Source organism: Tachypleus tridentatus, chromosome 2, assembly GCF_004210375.1.
Source record: "Tachypleus tridentatus isolate NWPU-2018 chromosome 2, ASM421037v1, whole genome shotgun sequence".
In the NCBI taxonomy this organism is placed as follows: domain Eukaryota; kingdom Metazoa; phylum Arthropoda; class Merostomata; order Xiphosura; family Limulidae; genus Tachypleus; species Tachypleus tridentatus.
The window spans coordinates 50409455-50431653 of record NC_134826.1 but is presented as its reverse complement, the minus strand read 5'-3'; the positions used below and the strand labels follow the sequence as shown (position 1 = coordinate 50431653).

At 31.2% G+C, this 22199-nt stretch overlaps 1 protein-coding gene across 4 annotated transcripts in view; it reads right to left on the bottom strand.

Annotated features, from left to right (window-relative positions):
* Positions 1 to 22199, bottom strand: part of LOC143243721 (spectrin alpha chain-like) — a 66917-nt gene that overhangs the window by 20264 nt on the left and 24454 nt on the right. For 3 of the 4 annotated variants that reach the window (XM_076487364.1, XM_076487374.1, XM_076487372.1), the window contains exons 19-35: positions 20682 to 20924; positions 19789 to 19912; positions 19254 to 19321; positions 18771 to 18920; positions 16501 to 16593; positions 14175 to 14309; positions 13384 to 13644; positions 12441 to 12632; positions 11613 to 11849; positions 10959 to 11140; positions 9436 to 9535; positions 8861 to 8902; positions 7305 to 7453; positions 4951 to 5244; positions 2573 to 2735; positions 1216 to 1485; positions 365 to 678 (exon numbers count right to left, since the gene is read on the bottom strand). In XM_076487364.1, the coding sequence (XP_076343479.1) occupies positions 365 to 678; positions 1216 to 1485; positions 2573 to 2735; positions 4951 to 5244; positions 7305 to 7453; positions 8861 to 8902; positions 9436 to 9535; positions 10959 to 11140; positions 11613 to 11849; positions 12441 to 12632; positions 13384 to 13644; positions 14175 to 14309; positions 16501 to 16593; positions 18771 to 18920; positions 19254 to 19321; positions 19789 to 19912; positions 20682 to 20924 (3017 nt within the window). The remainder of the gene's footprint in view (positions 1 to 364; positions 679 to 1215; positions 1486 to 2572; positions 2736 to 4950; positions 5245 to 7304; positions 7454 to 8860; positions 8903 to 9435; positions 9536 to 10958; positions 11141 to 11612; positions 11850 to 12440; positions 12633 to 13383; positions 13645 to 14174; positions 14310 to 16500; positions 16594 to 18770; positions 18921 to 19253; positions 19322 to 19788; positions 19913 to 20681; positions 20925 to 22199) is intronic. The other variant, XM_076487379.1, reaches the window with a different exon arrangement.

Here is a 22199-nt window from a genome sequence, read left to right as displayed (position 1 = left end):
AAATAATTTTAAAGACCTGTTTTTACTTACGTGTTTATATATATATATCATATTTAGAGGTACATATACATTTTCTCACATAAAAGTGTGTTTATACACATCATATTTAGAGGTCCATACACGTTTTATCACATGAAAGTGTGTTTGTACACATCATATCCAGAGATCCAAATACGTTTTATCATGTGAAAGTATTTATACACATCATATCCAGAAATCCATATACGTTTTATCATTTGAAAATGTGTTTATACACATGATATCTAGAGGTACACATACATTTTATCATGTGGAAGTGTGTTTATACACATCATATTTAGAGGTACGTATATGTTTTATCATGTAAAAGTAATAAGAAACTCACTTAATCCAAGATTCTTCATCTCCAATGTCCCTGAAGAACTGATGAAGAGTGTAAGCCTCATCAAGTCGAGACCTACGATAACCAGCAAGAGTTTTGACACGTTCATATCTTTCGTTAATGGAAGTACGTCTCTCCTGCACAGATTCAGAGTCAAACTGTCCTGACTCTACCAGACCATCAGCCAAGTTGTTCATGTCCTTGATACGGTCCTCATGAACAGTGATGTCAGCTTCTACAAGCTGATGTTTCTTGATCAGATTCTGTACTGAAGCTAAGTCTTTTCCAGAATCATCTGTTTCCAAAAGAGAGTCCACCTAGAATAATATTACATCAGTAAGGTTTATATACTAACGAGAATGAACTTAAGGAAAAAATAATACATATAATAACATAATTTTGTACAAAAGTGATGTAACTTTTACAACACCCAGAATATTTATTTGAAAATTTTAAAATGCCTTTCCTGTATACAGAAGTGGTTTTACAAAGTGTAATATTATGTTAAAGTGTATTCCCCTTTATTCCTCTATATCAGAAAGTCATTAGAAAATCCAGTAACTGGTAACAGGAGTATATAGTGGACAGAAAAGTACAAGGAGAGAGAGAGATAGTGTCAAAATTTCATGTTTTAAATGCAAACTCTTTCTCACTTCATAAAATTACCACAACCTTTTGAACACCAGTGAAAATACCGGTTCACCATTCCAAAAGATAATTTTATTATTTTGTTTCTGTTTAGTATGTTTTGCTGAGTATAAAATGTTTGCACACATTTCATTATTAATATTTAAGTATTAACAAAGTGCATACCAAAAGAAGTAAAATGAAAACACAGAAACTACAAAACTAACCTCGCCTAACCAAAAGTCTAGATCTTTTATGGCAGCATTAAATGATCTTTCTTTGTTCACTTCTTTTAACTTCAAGCTTTTCTCTGATGATTTCTGGGTCAGGTGCTCCCACTGGTCAGCAAGAGACACAAGTCTAGCCTTCACTGCTTCCTCTGAGCCAGCACACTGGTGCTTGTCGATTAGGTTTTGACCAAGGCCCAAAACAGCCTGAACTCTGTCAGCATTAGCAGCAATTTCAGCTTCAAAAGCTTGATGTTTCTGGTGTTTGCTCTGTTTCAATGATTACAAGATTTTTAATCAAAAATCCAAAACCTTTAAGACACCCGTTTATTAATTTAACACAATTAACTAAACAATAAAAAACTGAAATAAGTTTACCTTTCTTGATTGATTACACTTTGACTGATTTAAAAAATACAACTTTAAATTTAATATTAATTCTTCAACTGTTAGCCATAACTTTATATGATCAATTTTTATCACAATCATAAGCATTCTATATGAATAAAATGATATTTCAACCAATAACTTTCTTTAGTATCCATATGATTAATTACGGAAATGTCAATAATACATTTCTTCTACTTCAATTCAAACTTCAATCAAACTAATACATAATAAGAGGTTGTTTAATCTATTGAAAATGATTCACTGCTCATCACATCTGACATTAGCAACTCTACAGTTTTATATTATATGGATGAATGTAACAATCATGTAACACTCATTTCGAAAAATTAATTTAAAAGAAATTGCACGTTATAGAAAAGCAAAGATGACTGCTAAAATGACCAATTAATGTTTTTTTTTTAATTTTGCAAAATGAAACATTTGAACTACTACTTTACATATTTGGTAGTGACTTCACCTCATATAAAGTTACACTAGTAAAACTAAAATAATCTAATTTATATTAATTAATTGTATGCTGATTAATTATTTTAACAGAGTGTACAAACTTATTACATTTGTTTCTTTGTTATTATGCACAAAGCAACACAATGGGCTACATATATATATGTGCTGTACCAACTACAGGCATCAAAACCCAGTTTTCAGGATGCATACTGTAGTACCACCAGGAAGCCAAATTTATTACGAGAGTTTATTTTGATTGAAACTAGCATTAAATTGGTTTAATCAAGTTTGGATTTGAAGATTTAGATATTAGATTTAGTTGAGTTTTCACATTAAAAGTATTTTTAGGTGTTTACCAATAAAATTTAAAACTTTTCAGAATGGTCAGTTTTTGTTATTAATATGTTTTCAAATCTTAACCCTCATTAATCACATATAAACTTCTCCCTTCAACCTACAAAAGTTGATCTAAACTTGGATCTTTTATTTCGTCACTCACTTGGATGTTAGCAGGATCTCTATACGACTCATCTGTGGCTATCTGTATCTTTTCTGCGATCCAGTTCTCTATCTCATCAGCATCTCTACTGAACTGTTGCAGAGACTGAGATTCACCAAGTTTTGACCTCTTGTCAATAAGAGCTTCTTTAAGGTGGTGCCATCTGTAAGTAAAAATATCAATTTTTAATACAATATAGTTACGTGGGAAAATTATATTTGCATACATTACGTGGTCATAAGGTCCCTAGAGAAGTTACAAAAAAGTGGTATGAAAATTATAAGCAGCTCGGACACAATATTCGTTTCAAATATTTCCAATGGAACACACTAAACCTTGTTATGTTTCAAGTTCTTATACAATTTTTTTTTATTTTACAGAGAATAAAAGGAAACTGTTTTCTGTGGAGAATGCTTTAAATTTCAAGTAACATAAAGCAAACATGGATATATTATGATTTATAAGAATTATATATCAATATAATATACATATATATATATATACACACAGAATATGGCTATTTTATTATGAACTATACCTAGTAACAGGTTGGGCCACCTTTTGCCTGAATAACGATCTTTACAAAATGTAACTGTAGATCTACACAGTGCTGCATGGTTTCCAAATGGAATGTTTTCCATTCAGTTATTAATGCAGTAGAAAGAGAGCAAGACAGGAGTAGAATCATGATGAAAATTTTGTCTTTCAAATTTATCCTACAGATGCCCAATTAGATTAAGATTTGGGGATTGTGGTGGCTTTGGGACATACCTAAAGTCTCGGTCATATTCCTCAAGCCATGCACATACAATTTGGGTAAAGTGGAAGGGAATATTGATATGTTAGAAGTAGCCATCTACATTGTGGTACACACAAAAAATTGATGGATGCACGTGATCAGAAATGATGCTAAAGTAATCTGTAGCATGCATTCCACTTTCTAAAGGAATCAGTTGGCTCAGGTTATGTCAGGAAAATATGTCTAAAACCATTAATCCTGTAACAAAGTCCTGGATAGTTGAGACAACACAAAAGTAGCTTTATCCAAATCTGTCTTCAATGTAAAAGGCTAAAACTTATCAAATTGATCAGCCTGATATGTACCATACCTGTCAAACTGACTAGTCTGGCATGTATCATTCCTATCAAACAGACCAGCCTGGTATATCATACCTATCAAACTGACCAGCTTGGTATATAAAAGTGTCAAGAACATTTCAGTAAAGAATCCATAGTCAGTCCTAGTTGTCATCTTAAATCCACAGCAGATAATGTCTGTGATAACAGCTCCCACATGCACTGGGGATATCCCATCTATTAGACAAAATCCAAACACTGATGTTAAGCTAGTCAGCCATCATGGAAAATAAATTAAAGATATGAAAACGAGTGTTCACACCCACATCTCAATTCCTACTGCTTTTCACTGTCTATAGCCAACTGTGGGAAGACAGTTACCCCTAAAAATTCTTATAATTACTAAAGCAGAAATGAAACCACCCCTAACAATTCTACTGTATACAGCTCCTAACTTCCACCCTTATGAAAATAATAAAATAATTTAAGTACAACAACAAGACCTACCTTTATATTTCTTACACAATTCATATTTCTAACCTCCTCCCTTTTCCTTGAATATATTTTCTAGTATAACACAGAAAAGTCGAGACACACCATAGCTGTTGAAAAGTCTTTCCACCTCGATATAACAAAATAATTTCAAACTTAGCTACTTTTAAGTAGCTAGCACCCTCTAGTGAAAAAAATGTACTTTTTAAAATTTTTATACTTATTATGTAACTGTGTAAAAAAATCTTAATTGCCAGTACCTGTAACAATTATTTTCTAGTTTATGTAGGAATAATATAACATTATCCATGTATTATACTGATTTAATTAACTTGGTTTGTTTCGAATTTCATGCCAAGCTACACGAAGGCTAATTTAGCAGTGTAAGATTAGAGGGAAGGTAGTTAGTCATCACCACCTGCTGCCAACTCTTGAGCTACTCTTTTACCAACAAATAGTGGGATTGACCATCACATTATAATGCTCCCACAGCCAAAAGAGCGAGTGTGTTTAGTGTGACAGGGATTCGAATTACAAGTTGAGTGCCTTAACCATCTGGTCATGCTGGGCCAACTAACTAGATACGAGTATATACCATACTTATATAACTAACTACACACATTCTTGTAAATATTAAGGGGTATTAAAGAACAATAAAAAATCACTGCAACCTCAAAGACAAACATATATCTGTTGTAGTTTGTTACATTATCTCATACCTCACCTCAGACTACAACATTCCATTTAATTCAACAATTTATGTAACTAATGATGGTAACATACATATTTTCTCAAAAACGTGTGCACACCTATCAAGCACCTGCTCCTTCTTTTCTTTGATGGCATCTGAATCATAGTGGTCACCAGAAACCAGTTGGTCAGCCATGTGTGCCAACGTTCTTATTTTCTCCTCCTGCACGTTGATAGCTTTGTCAAAATCTTCATGTCTCTTAATTAAGGTTTCTACATTGTCTCCTCCCATGTCGTCAGAGCTGAGGAAGGCTTCACGGTTGCCCATCCAGTTCTCGGCCTGCTCGCAGTCTCTATAGAACAGCTGAAGTTCCAGGCACTGATCTAACTTCATACGTCTGGCAATCCATGCACTGGAAAGAAACAAACATTTAACAACCATGTTGTTCAAAAATTTACACGAACATTGTTCCAATCCCAAAAGATCTGTAGTTATATTTCTTAAACCAGATGTTATGAGATTGAAACAATGCTCATGTAAATTTTTAACTAATATGGTTGTTAAAAGAAACCAACTCTTGATGGCACACAGTAACTATTTAAAAATGGAACTGTTCCAAGGCCTGATGATGATGAAATAAAATGTTAAAACGTGTGGTGTTACATCTGTGCTCAGTCTCAAGGCTTTAATCATTGGACAATAAATCACTGATTATACATTTTATGAAAGTTTGAGAGTGGTCAAAACCTCATTTTTAGATATCTAGTGTATATTATTAAACATTTATTTGTTTTTAGCAATGCATTATGAAAACAAACTTAATTTCTTTGTATCAAATTTGTTGCCCAACGTAAGAAATATTTCCATTATGTTTAATTTATCTTTCTAAACTAAATGTTCTACTAGTACACGTGCCATTAGTTTTAACTGCTGTGTATTGATATAATGTGTAATACAACAAGGTTATAAGTTGTTACACACCAGTTATTAAGTTTAATCTGTGCTTACAACGAAGTAAGAATGACAGATCATTTAAACACATTTTACAAGTAGGAATGCACAAGCCCAAAATACAACAATTAAAAACAAACATATAAAAACCTAACCTACAAAACTTAGTTTCAACGTGTAATAGTTACATGGATGTTTTTTTCTCAGTATTATAACAAAAAATATCAATAAATAACATGAAAATGTGAATAATGTATTAATACTGTTATTTGTTTTGATATAAACATTTAACCTACAATAACCTGTAAAAAATTTTAGCAAAAACATAAGCATAATAAAAACTGTTATGGGAACAGATTACTTTATAATATAATATATTTCAAAAATTACAAATCACTCAACAAAATAAATAATCACACATAGGGTGAATATATGTTTAAATTTATATGTTTGTCCTTTCAGATCTGGGCACAGAATAGGTAAAATTTTCAGTGCTTGTCCTGTGAAAGTGGGTTTTCTTGGGGCACTCCCATTTCCCCCCACATCCAAATCTCAGGCATTGGATCTTTAGATCCCAGCCAAGGCAATATTCTTGCTCAGCTCTGAATCGGGCTGTTTTGAGTTGATATCTCATCGGCTTATTAGACTGAGGGCTCTGGCGTGATTTACTTCTCTTGTGTCGCCTTTGTCTCGCTCCCCCATTTCTCACCTGTTATTTTTATAATACCCCACTGCATTTCATCACCTTAAACAAGTCAAAGTAAAATACAAGTAAATCCCAAGCAAAATTAAATAATATTTCATGTGAGGGGACGAAGAGGAACCACAATGTTCCTGACCACCCCAGCTGGAGAGAGAATTCTTCAGACTTCTCTCTCTCTAAACTAAACTCCTGCCATGTTCGTTTGCATTTGATTATTTTATATTACTAAAACTATACTTATCCTTGATTGTTTATATTACAAAAACTATACTTATCCTTGACTGTTTAATATTACTACAACTATATGTACCCTTGACTGTTTTATATTAGTAGAACTATATGTACCCTTGACTGTTTTATATTAGTAGAACTATATATATCCTTCACTGTTTTATGTTACTAAAAACTATACGTATCCTCCACTGTTTTATATTACTAAAAACTATACGTATCCTCCACTGTTTTATATTACTTAAACTATACATATCCTTGACTGTTTTATATTACTAAAACTATAAGTATCTTTGGCTGTTTATATTACTAAAAACTATATGTATCCTTCACTGTTTTATATTACTAAAACTATACATATCCTTGACTGTTTTACATTACTAAAAACTATATGTATCCTTCACTGTTTTATATTACTAAAACTATAAGTATCTTTCACTGTTTTATATTACTAAAAACTATATGTATCCTTCACTGTTTTATATTACTAAAACTATAAGTATCTTTCATTGTTTTATATTACTAAAACTATACATATCCTTGACTGTTTATATTACTAATCACAATGTGCATCTTTTTACGCTTACTTTTCAAGTTCTTTACGTGCTTCATTGATTTTATCCAACTTTTCTTGAACTTCTGCACTAGCATAGTGGTCACTTTGCAATAACTGCTGTCCAAATCGTTCGAAGGCTTGGAAAGTTCCCGCCCTAGCATCAATTTCAGTTCGGTGTTCCTAAGATCAGGAAAGTATTTAACAACATTTTGTACCTAAAGATGTGTTTAAATTGATTAGGTTTTTGTCTCTCTTTACTTGAAAACATTAGAATTTCTGTAAATGTCGTTGTAATAGCAAATACGTACAGTTTATATTTCAAGTGTGAAACAACATACTTTCACACTGCTTTATCACAGTGTAATGTCTTATTTACTCAACTATACCCTATACATGTTATCTCTATAGACGGGTCTCTTGAAAACTTTGTTCTAATAAATACATGCAATACAGTTCGTCAGCATAAGTTATCCTACTACAACCTATAAGCTTATTGTCCTTTTGTATTCAAATCATGTCATTGATATTTCTTGACACATTTTTACAATAAAAAGGAAATAAACCCAGTGATTTTATAATTTAAAAATAAAAAGATTTGGGCACATATACTAGTTTTTCTTTTTTAATTTTGTGCAAAGCTACATGCCAGTTGTTCTTAATTGAACAGTGTATGACCAGAGGGAAGGCAGCTAGTCATCATCACCCACTGCCAACTTTTGGACTACTATTTTACCAACAAATAGTGGGATTGACCATCAAATAATAACACTACCATGGCTGAAAGAGTTTGTTTGTTTGGTGTGACAGGGATTCAAACTTTCTACTCCCAGATTAGGAGTCAAGCACTCTAACCACCTAATCATGCTGCACCTGTCATACCATATATATCAAAAAATCTCCAAATGTCAAACCTAAAATCTATGTTGATTTTGTAGTTAATAAGGATGAGCTGGAAAAGCTAAATAACACTAAATCTTGTTTTTCAGTTATATTTAAATTAAAAAATCACAAGTAATTAAATGCTCTTAAACTAAACAATTAGTTAAAGTAATTGAAACTTTCATTAGAATAATTTCTTTTAAATAACAGCAATGTGAAAAAATATTTTCTTTTCAGCTGAGTGGCAGAACAAGACCTGTGTGAATATCTGTTGGTTGTAAACAGAACTAAAAATATATATATAAAAAATAAATGATAAATTGAGGAAATAATATCAAATAAGATGAAATAAAACATTTATTATATGTCAAATAAAACTGATATTAAAATAAAAATATAGATATTCATCTCATAAAATGTCAATAATATAACATAAAATTAGTTATATTTAAATTTTGCTTCTTAATTCCAAACAATTAATAAAATTAATACATTGTTATACTACGAAATAAAAACTTTATTCTTTTCAATCATTCACAAATGAGGTAATAAGTAAAATATGCTGTCTTAACACACGTTGGTGTAAAGGAGGGGAAAAGTCTGAACAAGAAACATAATTATAAAAACAAGCAAACCATAAACCAAAAATAAACCAAAATGAATCCAGAAGAAAGAGAAGGCAGTTGTTGGTTCCAATGGTATATGTACCTGAGGTATGCCATAGAAGACATCAATCTCTGCACGGTAGTTCTAGAGAGAACAGTGCTAGAATCAGTGATAGTGTATCTCAGATAATAACTGTAAGATATTTAAATTTGTGGAAAAATGGTTCATAACATTATTTATACTTCAAAATTGTTTTAAAGTCTGTAATAGACTGCAAACTACTAACGTATATATATTATTTATGTATTAATATTTTGGTTTTCTATTTTTTATAGTAATAGCAGTTCTTCAGCTACAAGTAAAGCTAGTGATAATAATAAAAGCTAAAAAAATCACTTAAATAATCTTTACCAAAAAAAAGAGACAGCATGCATAATAAACCCTTAATTATTCATGATTAAAAAATTAAAAGTTAAAGAAACAAATGAATAACTAGAATGTGAGGTTTTAAAGGAGATAGAGGTTAATTTACAGTGAATTCATTCGATCTGTTAAGGCATTAATTTACAAGCATACAAAAGTTTAACTGTCAAAAAGAAACTGAAATTCAATATGATAGTTAAATCATAAAATGCCAACAATAAAACTACAACTAAACAATTTCTGAGCTTTATTACCTGATGTCGCTCTAACAAAGCTTCAGCTCCAGTGACATCATTAACCAATTCGTCAGAAGACACTAAGCTCTTCATATTATTAATCCACGACATCAGGTCTCTATGGACATAGTACAGGTGAGATTAAAAATCAGTGATTCCCTTCCTCCATCTCACAGATAAGTGTAAAAAACCCAAAGTTCAAACAAAAATAGTATGTTTATGTTATGCTGTGTTTAGAAATATAAAACAAACCAAAAATATAAATGGTTCCCTAGAATGAGACTGCTGACTGTTACAATACTTTTTTTAACATATTAGTAATAGCAGTAAGTAGGTTATTATAATTTATTGCAAACTTTAGTGTTGCTTTAAAAAAAACGTATGTATCCGAACTGTCTGGAGGCCCAATGATTCAACTATCACAGCCTAGTGCCCTTAATCCGCAAACAGAAAATAAAAATATTTATCTCCACACCATCATTTATTGACTTGGTATTGTGTATGTGTGTTTGTGCTCATGTAATCTCCTAGAGAACAACTGAAATAGGCAAATGGTGTAAACAGTGCAGGGAAACACATGGCATGATAACAGTGAAAAGAAGCACTGTGATGGTGTGAAAACAGTGAAGGGAAGCACTGTGATGGTGTGAAAACAGTGAAGGGAAGCATTGTGATGGTGTGAAAACAGTGTATAAAAGCCTATAGATGGTGTGAAAACAATTCAGGGAAGGCATAACTGCTAGGTGAGTACCATGATACAAACCAGAATATCAGAATAAGTCTTCCTAGCTGAACAGCTCAGACTTAAACCAAGGATCCTAAGGTTCACAAAGTATTTAAAGAACAGTTTTTAACGAAACAGCCATTAGTGTTTTAAGTATCAAGCAGCTAACTTGGCCTACCAATTGTATCAAAAACACTTAATGTTAGTTTATCAATCTCTCACATAAATATACTCCATATATTAATGTTGTATACAATAGAGAACTACACTAAGCTTTCTTGGTTAACATGAGAGACCACACACTCTCTTACACTTTGTTTACAGTTGAGACAGTTTTAAAGGTCTACTTAGCCCTACTGAAAATTATCATTATAAGCCACTCACCCAGTGTCAACGTTCTAAACCCATTTTACAACTAGGGGGAAGCAAAAAAGTGATTTTATAGCTAATTAATTTGGATAAAATAAAATGAAGTTGATATTACTTTTCAGTGAGGGCATAAAAATATATTGTAGCTGCTAAATGAACTATAATTCTGAAGAGAACAGGATTTTAAAAATCTGTATTCCATTAATCTATTTAGAAAACATTGACAGTACATGCCTGATACCAATAATTGTGGACTAACACAATTGCACAACAAAGTTTGATATCATATACCATCAGTTTCAGGCAGCTTAGTTTTGGCTGGCTATAAATAATGTATCTCGGAGAGTAATTTTGGTTTACATACTACTTGAATTCTTCTCAAGTTATACGTTGTCTCTCAATTAACTACGTTATGCTAGAATTTTGAGGAAAAATATGATACACTTGCCTGTAGTCAGCTGAGAAACGCTGCAAGTCATAAGAATCCAGTAACTTTTCTTTACGAGCATTTGCCTTGGCAGTCAACCGTGTCCATTCTTCCTTGATCTCTTTTTGTTTTTCGTAGATGGTTTCAGCTGAGTCAGGATGTGTCTGCATCAATCTACTGGCAGTTTCATCGAGTTGTTTGATCTAAACAGTTAATAATTGGTTTTATACAAGATGTTTTAAAAACATCAGAACTGATTTATTTGAAACCTAACACGATCATTCTTCTGAAACATATTCTTGCATTGTTCAAGCAGTTCATAAAAAATACGTTTTTCACATTACTAAAATATTACATGTAAACATCTTTTATTCTTAAGTATTAAAAAATATAGACTCCTAAATACTGTATAATTCTGATAAAAAAAACATCTGCAAGTTATTTCAAATTTAATATTAATATGTTGACAAAAAATAAAGAAAAAATTCTTATCAATTTTACAGCGTTTGTAATTAAAACAAAATTTGTTTTGGACAGTCGTTTACTAAGAGAATTAGTTATGTATTAAAACGTACTTTTCAGTAAACTCAAAAGCTCCTATCACAAGCACTATAGCTAGAGGATAATGTTTTTAAAAGTTAACAAACAATAATAAAGATATAACATCCATATTACCCTGTCTCCCAAAGCAGCCAAGTCCCTTTCTAAGCCTTCATGTTTCCGCTGCAAAGTCTGAACATTCTGCAGGTCTTGTCCATATTCTTCAGTTTCCAGGGCTTCATCTTTTTCTTGTATCCAGTCTTTTGTTTCATCCACATCACGATGAAATCTCTGGACTTCATGAGCTGTCCCAAGCTGAGTTGCCCTCTCAGAGGTCACTTGTTGAAGATCTTGCCATTTGTGGTTCAAGTCCTGCATTTGAGAAAAAAATATTATATTTTTACAACATTTCTGTTTATAAAAAATGAACACCAGTTATCCTTGATAAGAGAAAATGATACTTATGACTGAAAACGAAATCATTGTGATTAAAGTATTTTTACAGGGTTTCAGTATATTTTAATGAATTAAAAATAGAAAATGAAATGTAAGATGTTGAATTACTGACACTAGAAAAACTGATGAACAAACACTTTGACTTACAGACAGTTCGGAAATTTACCGCCAGCTCTTTAAAGAGCCCTTCACCCTGTATAAACTGTTTTCAATGTGGTCAATTATTTTCTTAATCCTAATCTTCCAGAGTACTTAAACCACAAAAAGTTTAGTTTAATGCGTTTCTTATTTTAAAAAAAATGGCATGAGAATAATATTAATTAAATCCCCTCTATTTTATAAAAGCTGAATTCAGTCAGAACTAAAGTTCACATTATTGCCATATATTACAACTACCCAAAGAAACAATATTTAACTTTCCAGTCAGAAACCTTCAAGTCTTTTAATAAGATTGCTTCTAAAAGCAAATCAGTAACATAGAAATACATGTTTATGTATATATCTCACATCAAGTTGTGTCTGAATCTTCAAAGCTGCCTCTGTCTGTCCAAGGTTCATCAACTGGGTGGCAATTTCATTCATCTCAGCCAATCGAACTTCGTTAGCTTTAAGATCATACTGGAAATCATCAAATTTCTTTTGAAGCACCTCTACTTGTTCTAAGTCCTCTCCAACCTCTTGAACTTTAGCAACTTGTTCCTGGAAAAGAAAAAAAAATGTAGAAATATATTCATATAATAACAAGTCTGAAGAAAAAATATTTTATTTTCTATCCAAAGCTTTTATCTTTTCACATTAAATATTATGTAAGAAACGTAAAGTTCTAATCCAAAAGCGTCAAGATACCTTAACCTTGACCAGAAGGACATAAATGAAATAACTGGACAAAATATTGGCTAAAAAAGTAGGATACATTAATAAAAATACAGTTTTATCTGGCATTCAGAGAAATGAATTTTGAGTCAGAATTTTAAATACGTCTAAACAAGAAATTAATTTATCTGCAAACAAACACAGTTTTGAAAAATTGTTTAATAATGCTACAATATTCTTTTCTTTCAGAAATCCTGTTTTTTTTAAGAGTTAAATTTAAAATACTAAGTACAGTTTTGAGATACACATTTCATTACAGTAAAACTTGTAATACTATACAGGCACACAACTGTTAACTAGTTATAATTTATTTGGATGCACACATTAGGTTTAACCATTTTAATAACATAACAGTTCCCAATATGTCCACAAAAACTGACTAGCTCAGTGTATACTATATTTACCTAACTGAATACCTCGGTGTATACCATATTTACCTAACTGACCACCTCGGTGTATACCATACTTATCTAACTGAGTCGCTCGATGTATACCTTACATCAATAAAAGATTAAGTAACATTTAAAGTGTCTGTTAGTTATTTATGTCCATAACTGTAACAGTTCATGAAGCTAACCTTGTCTTTGATCCACTGAGCTAGCTCAGCAGCTTCTCGAACCAATTGGTAGGCTTTGCAAGTTTCCTCGAGTTTTCTACAGCGTTCTCTACCAAGAGAGAGCAAGTTCTCATACTGAGTTTCAATCTGAGTTTGTCTTGTAGAAATACTATTAGTATCAGCAAGATTCTGTTGACTTTCGGAGAGACCAGCTTCGATTTTTTTCACATAAGCAGCTGGTACAAATCCTTGCCGATCATTAACTTCCACCTTCCACCAGTCCTGGAATAAATATAAAATATTCTAAAAAATATTTCAACTTGCAATAAAAAGCACATAATCCAAGTTTGTGTTGTACAACAAGCAGTGAAGAATACAAAAACAAAAACTTCGATATTTTAGGGAACTTTGTAAGAAGTTATACAATTGCAGCATTTTTCTTTACCTAAAAGTAACACAAATAACACAAAAATGCAATTACAACAATAAACATTTTTTAGATATATAAATAATGAAAGTTGTTTGGCTAAAACACTGATCACTTTCCTCAATCAATTCTTTTAATTTCTAATTTTCTTTCCTGTAAGATGACAAGTTAAAATCATATCCTAAAAGCATAAAATGAGTTTCTAAATAAATTTTCATCATCCATATATTTAAACACAATAAACTTTCATTTCAGTATTAATGAATAACTAATAAGTGAAGAAATATGTACATGTAAGCTTCTTTTATTGTTTCTATAATCAAGAGCCATATATGTCTGATTTATTCTAAACAAAACCCACCATTTTACACTGAATATAACATACCTTATTGTTGCTGTTCAAGAGAGTTAGAACGTCTCCCTTTTTCATTGAAACCTCTCTAGGGCTTTTCTCTATATAGTCGTACAATGCCATCACAAACTCCTTACCAGCTTGATCCACCACAGGAGTTTCTTGTTGCTATAACAAATAATAATGGTCAGAGTAATAATCTTTTACAACAAAACACAATTAAGGCATTTTTCTTATATGTGCCAATATTTCCTTAGAATAATGTGCAAGCACACAGAGCACTTCATAATCAATAACTAACAAGTTAAAATGCAAAAACTTGTAGTCAATAGAATACTGAATCAACTTATATGTATATGTGTATAATGAAAAGTTGTTTGCTCGTCTGGTGTATTGATGACATGATGCCGTGAGGAACCCACTGAATCGATTTCAGAGAAATTTGGTAGATGAACTAAGGTGGAACGTCCAAAGACAAAACTAACATGGATAAGCAACTAGAAAAACACTACCAATAACAATAATAAAAAAACTGGCTTATGTCAAAGTAATTTTTTTTTCAGTAGCTTGCACCTCTGTGGGCAGTGGGGAAAAATACACTGCATTTTAACAAGTCAAGTTACTAACAACAATAACAAAATATAGATAGAAGGAGTATGATCCTTTTGAAACCAGTGTCCTGAATAAAGCAATTTTTGTAGAATACAGATGGACAAAAGAATGCCATTACCCCAAATATGAGGTATTCAGTCATTAAAATATCAAGAGTATGGTCAACGAATAGCAGTATTCTACAATGAAAGACTTGGATGCTGTTTCACACAAACTATCTTATAGTCTTCACATTTTTCTTGTAGTTCTGTTAACATCACTGGATCCAAACTGTCTTTGTAAACTTCGTGGTAATCATCAATGACCTAAGGCTGAAGATATTCTATACAAGTTGTGGCTAACAAATCACATTTTCAAAGAAGCTCTGACTGAACTGGAAGACAAAATACTATACATTGGAGGTCATGAATTTAAGGTATTTTGAAAAATAATACAAAGTTGCTGTGAAAATTTGAGATAAACGAACTCTGCTGTAAACCAAATGTAATTCCATTGGCTTGATTTTCATTGTATCAATACCCCCACTTGTAACACTGAAAGAGGGAACGTATCTTCTGAAAAGTGATTAACTTTGTGTGAAACACAAGTGACTACAAAGTCAGCTTTGGAGTTTTACATAGTGCATATAAAAATCTAAAATAATCCAAGCTGCTAAATTTTAAAAATATTATTTGTGGTAAGAAGTGATCCAAGAGGAAATATTGTCAGTACAATAATAAATACATCTTATTTTTGGGAACGTTTTGGAATTTATAAACTATCCACTGACATGAGAGTCCATCTCAAACAGATTCAACATCAAAGCTGAAATATCTTCAGAATTTGGAGATGCAAAATTCAACGTGCTGTCAGGATCTAATCATTGATTTCAAGTGGAACATGTGTAAATGCAACTGAACAATTGAAAAACAGAGTAATCCCAGATCTAGCAGTTTGCCAAATCTCCAGCATGGTTGTGAAAGTATGCAGTTCTTGTCTCAAGCAATAAGTTAGTGTCTGGTGGACACATTCTCAGATGAAGAAGTTACAGACAAATCAACTGATCCTGTTACTAGCAAACAAAGGAAGTTTTCAACTGATCCTGTTACTAACAAATAAAGCAGTTTTCAACTGATCCTGTTACTAGCAAATAAAGCAGTTTTCAACTGATCCTGTTAGTGACAAGTAAATCCGTTTTCAACTGATCCTGTTACTAGAAAATAAAACAGTTTTGTACATGTTCGAGTTATTAAATTTATTGAAACACTCAGGAATACAGACACAAACCAAACTACCAATTATGAGAGGTAAACCTTAAGTCTGCAAACAAACTTCATAGAATTGTCATGACTATTGCCAAATATTATATATACAAAAATCACACAAGGTCTTTACTTACATCAAAAAGCATTTACTCCAACAACTTCACTACAATAAACAGACAATTCTTTCATACACTGCTAAATACTTCCCATACATACATAAAGATCAAGAAATCATAAAAACAATAATTCAAGGAAGATTACCTCAACCTACAACTCCACTATTTACTCATAGACAACACTGATTCATAACAACAATGAAAGGAAAACATTTAACACAAAACTTTTAAGGGGTTAAGGAAGGTAACATCATGAGGTATGACTCCTCATACACTGCCTGTTAGGTAGTCCATTGTTACAACTGTTTAGTTTCACCTGTATATTGTACATATTAGTCATTTTAAGAAAATGCAAACTTTCTTTGTCCAGTTATTTAAAAACCTTACACGACATGACTGTGCCTGATCCCTCAAGCCCGATATTGTATTTCCAAAAGCTTCCAGATCTGCCATGAGAGCTTCTTGTTTTTTCAGGAGTGCCTGCACAAATAAAAAAAATCAGTGAATGTAAACCAACTTGAACCTTTCATGTACATGTACTTTACATGTTATTTTCACAAATACATCACGAGAAGCAATTAATAATTACCTGCTCATCGTAAAATTACACGTTACAAAACACATTTAACAAGCATATACTTTCAAACACACTAAAAAATCTTGGTACATTTTTACATTGTTATAAAACAATGATCACAAGAGAAAGAAAGTAGAATATAATGAAACTGTAGTGGCATAATAAAAGTTTATATTTTAGCAAAGAAAGAAATGAGGTAAGTAATGACAGCTCAGTTTTAGACATGCATATTGTAAGTGCTGTGATAAACTAGGGATCTACATCATATATTAGAAATAGTTTTATCTAAGGCTGATTTAAGTAGTTGTCAATGATCTTGGTTTATGTTCAACATGCAGGATGAAATTAGCTATGTAATATACCAACAAGACAAAGTGATAAATCATGTCAAAATGAAAGTATCTGAACATATCAAGTGAAGGGGGAATTTTTTCTCTCTAATAAGAGTTGTATAACTTATGTTTCTTGTGATATCAGTTTGGACTGGTAAAATTGCATAAGAAGCAAAAAGAGAGGAAAGACGGCATTGAGAGGCAAAAGAGACGAAAGACAGCATTAAGAAGCAAAAGAGACGAAAGACAGCATTGAGAAGCAATAGAGAGGAAAGACACATTAAGAAGAAAAAGATTTCCTCTCAACTTGTCAGAAAAGTACTTTGATTGTAGCATATTTTTTGAAATTCTTTTGTATTCCAGTTTCTTGATTTATAATTTTTACATAAGATACCAGTAGTTCAGTCTACTAATAAACTATTTTGTTATATTTAGTAAAGTTAAATTCTTTAATTACGTATCAAGCTTACCGTTTTTACTTTATACTTAACTTTCCAGTAATACATTTTATGTTATTATTAAAAAATTAAGAGTGCATTAAATTATTTAAAAATAAAAAGAATGCAGTTTTAAATAAAGTAAAATGGCTTTACTCAGAACATGGCATACTAGCTAAGTGAATACTTAAGAAAATGTTTTTTCACTAGTTTACGCTGTGACTTCAATTTTACTTTAAGGTAAAATATTCAAATAAAATTATAATCAATAAATTTTTACTTGAACAAATAGACTAATTTTTAAATTTAACTTCTACTTGGTAATCATTTTGTTAGAGAAATGATGACTGACTTTGGATAGACTATTGTTAACTTCCTAAGTAATGATTAAAATGCATATATTTAAAGTTCAGCTAAATTTCTAATGATCTTGTACAATGTTAATTTCTATTCTAAAATATTTCGAATATAAAGTGTAAAATAAACTTACAGTTCCGATTTTTTCTGGCACTCTACTTCTGATATTTTTTATTTTTTTACATCATTAAGAGTTTTTAACTTTATAAAGCCACTGATATTAAATTTGATTCTTTACAATACGGTAAACCAGGTGGAATTCCATAGTATTTACTATTAGTTTTTTTCAAAATGAAAACGATTCCACAAACAAAACAAAAGATTCAAGTGAAAATTATAAACTAGATAACCCAAGGGCATACAGCTCAAACTTACAGGGATGACAATGCTAATTTGATATTTAAATTACTGTTTTTAGTTTAATATTATTTTAAATTTAGTTTCTCTAACCAAATTAAAAATGGTAATTAGTAAGCTTACTCATTCACGTGCTCTAATGTCAGCCAATGCCAAAGTTAGAGTCAGTTATCTGGGAATCCATGTAAATGTATGTTTCATGAAGTATCTGATGGGGTAGAGTGAAATATTTTACCTCTGTGCAAACCTCAGAACCAAGACAATTTTTTTGGTGCCATCTCAAAGTGGGTGCAGCCAGCAGTTAAGGAGGAGTTATGCAACACACAGACAGACAGGCATTAAATATAATATAGATTATAATAAATTCTACAGAACACAGAAAAGTCTCAATAAAATATAAAAAAAGGAAAATTGAACCAAAATTCAAAATTTGCAGATGCTTAGTTAAGTTACATGCTACAATGCTTTGCTACACAGATGTTGTGTAGCAACAGTTTCAGGTAAAAATTAACTTCTGTCTAGTTCCAAACTTGTACATTTTATTGTTATATGTTTTACGCTCCAACTATCTAACAGTTAAATTTTACACAGTTTCACCTCAGAAGAATCCTCATCCTTTCCAAAATCTTGATTTCCTGCAATAGGTTCTTTCTCTTTCATCCATGATTCTGCTTCATTAGCATCAGCAAAGTACTGATGGGCTTGGAGGGAGTCATCCAGGTCTTCCTTTCGTTGCCGTGCTTTATCCTTGGATAGAAATTAATTGCATCTCTTAGTCTTATTGAGAAAAAGAAGTTTCAGAGTATTCAAATTTAATGATTAATGTAGTATAAATTATCCCCATATCACATCAGCATTATTTTACTACTTGCTTATAATCACAGAATACATAATATTTTACAAGCAGTAAAATATTATTAAGTCTATTTTATTACAGAGGTTTAAAATGTTAACAAATGTTAATTTTTATTTTCTAAAAGTGTGTGTGTGTGTGTGTGTGTGTGTTTAACATTTATAAATTGAAACACATTTTGGAGATAGCACCTACTTTTTATATAGTATGAAAATATAACAACTAACCTTCAACTGTTGCCATTTTTCATTCAGCTGATCCATTTTTTTGTGAATTTCATCAGTAGCAAAATGACCTTTCAGAAATAAGTAATATTATTGAACACAAAGAACTTTATATATAATATATAAATAATGTTCTTCGATTACTAATGTCAAAAATAACTGATGCTTCAAAAAGAAAATGTTCAACAGATTTTCCTTGAAACAAGCATATGAAAGTCTAGAAGTGTTGCATAAAGAATTTTAAAATATATACACCATCAAATTACATATTTATCACTATATACATATATACTACAGGGAATTGAGAAAGTAAGACCATAATCCTTTAGTACACTTCTCCATATTTTAACTGAAAAGCTCGATGTGGGTTAATCTCAACTATTATAAAGTTCTGTAATGACATGTTTAAGATTCATCAAGTACTAGTGAAACAGCTTCAAGACTGTCTCTAAACCTTAACCACTTTAGTCTTTAAATATCTCTAAAGAATTCAGTAAAACTGTGATACAAAATGTTCAAAGTGAAGTACTTTGATTACCTTCTTTTATCATTTCTTCACCAACTTGGCACACAGCTCGAATTCTGTGTTCATGGTGGTTAATTTCGGCTAGCACAGCCTGATGCTTTTTGATTAGATTTTGTACACCAATTAGGTCTCGCCCTGAAGAAGGACAACAATAAAGTCACTACGGTACTGCATATCACAAAAATGAGAGACAATCAAAGGTTTTACAGTCATTTAACAGTAACTAAAGGAATGTTCAAACAAAAACTTTTTTATAATTCTTTTTCTAACAAACGAAAAACAAACATGATACACATACAAGCAAAATACACAGTCTTTCACGACATTTTTCTTAATATCAGAACATTTGATATAATTCAGTTCAGATTTAAATTTTAATGCATAACTTGAAACCAGTGGTTTTACTAACATACATATAAGCCGTTTTTCATACTACAGAATTTTTTTATACTTATCACCTTGTTGGATAAATAACAACATAATGATAAACATGGAACTTAACTACTTTCACAAAAACAAGTCATAACTAATTTAAAAAGTACTAGAAATATGTCTCCTTATTACTAGTAAGGTAAAAAATAATTACTAAACAAGTTGCATTACATTAAAAATATTTCAATAACTGAATATGAAAACAAATAGCTCCCAAAAATCTTAAGTTCACAAATACATCTTTCAAATTAACAAGTGTACAAATAAGTAAAAAAAACAACACAAAAATTGTATAAATAACACCAGTTGTGTTAACAAAGCCATTGAAGTAAGTAATAAATATTGTTAAAGAATGAAAAACAAGTTTCCTGGCAGGACAATGGTAGGTTTATTAAAACCTGAGGTCCATTTACACATGGTGGGCAAAGCAGACAGCTCTAAAACAAAAAAATGAGAGAAACAACTGCTCTAACCCTATTTGTAGAAGCAACTATTGGTTCTTTCTCTCGAATCCAAGCTTCTTCATCTTCAATATCACGAAACAGTTGCTGTACCCAGAGAGAATCATTTAAACGCTGCCGTCTTGCAGATATTGGCTGTTGTAGGCCATTGTAGCGCTCTACAATGGCAACCTGTTTTGATTTGATTAAATCTGCATGGAAATGACCTCGTTCCACAAACTGGTTAGCCTGGATTACAATCCCATCAATGCGATCCTAAAAATGTATTACCAATTTATTTTGAGTATTTGTTTAAAATATTTCAAAAATTAAAAATAAGAATTTTCACTTAATAATTTGATCTTTATTGAAATATATATACATATAAATTATTATAAAATTTGTGTTATCAGTCATACATATTGTAGCAGTCATATCATGTATGGCTTCTTTTCATGGTACGTTTTTCCAACAACATTACCAATACTTTTCATAAAAGGTTGATTAGAAGCCTTTTAATCCATTACTATATCTTAGCCAAGCATTTTTATTATTTAAACCCTACACCATTTATCTTTATCTCTAATATTACATGAAGGAAGCTTATTAGATATGTACTATAAAGGTATTAAAGTTGTTGCAAATTCAGCTCAAACTGATCTCCACAAGAGTGATGGAATAAGTTTACAAAATAACAGGAGATACGACAGGATATCGATAGAAAATCATTCTGTATTTCTCTTAAACTTACTGAGTTCATGAAAATTATATAAAGAGATCAGATAAAATGTACAACATACAATTTTCGTTATTTACACTAACACAGTCTATACATTAACGTTATTTCCAATGGATAGTTCTTTTACTGGATCAGAGATAACATCTATTTGACTGATTTGACTAAGATAATCTATCAGACTGTTTAAACATCACATTACACACTTCTAACACAACATCAGAGTTATCCACAATGGCTAGCACTACCCACATGACATATGACTCATCACCTCAAAGCAATATCCAACTTAACACTGGAAGGCACTTCTGTGAACATTTCTCTGTATAATGTGCAGTATTATAGCCATACTTCCTATGGGCAGATTAAGTGTTATCTCGGGAGAATGACAAAGAACAAAGGCAACTCGAAACAAAAACAACCTAACAACTTTCACAACCTTGTATTATATGAAAGCTGTACATACACAGAATAACTAATAAATATTTAATAAGCCTATATAGAAATAAGGAGGTAGAAAAATCCATAGTATGCTCAAATACCACAAACTATCAAAATTATCTGAGTAGCTTAAGGATAAACTAAGACTTTACATCACTTGTCTTTTTAATTTGTACAAATATCTTAAGGATAAACTAAGACTTTACACCACTTGTCTTTTTAATTTGTACAAATATCTTAAGGATAAACTAAGACTTTACACCACTTGTCTTTTTAATTTGTACAAATATCTGCCTACAGTTAGTTTTAGTATCTGACTCTGGAATTTAAGTGCAAGCTAATGCAAGTTTCATTCACTATTTCTGCAATAACCT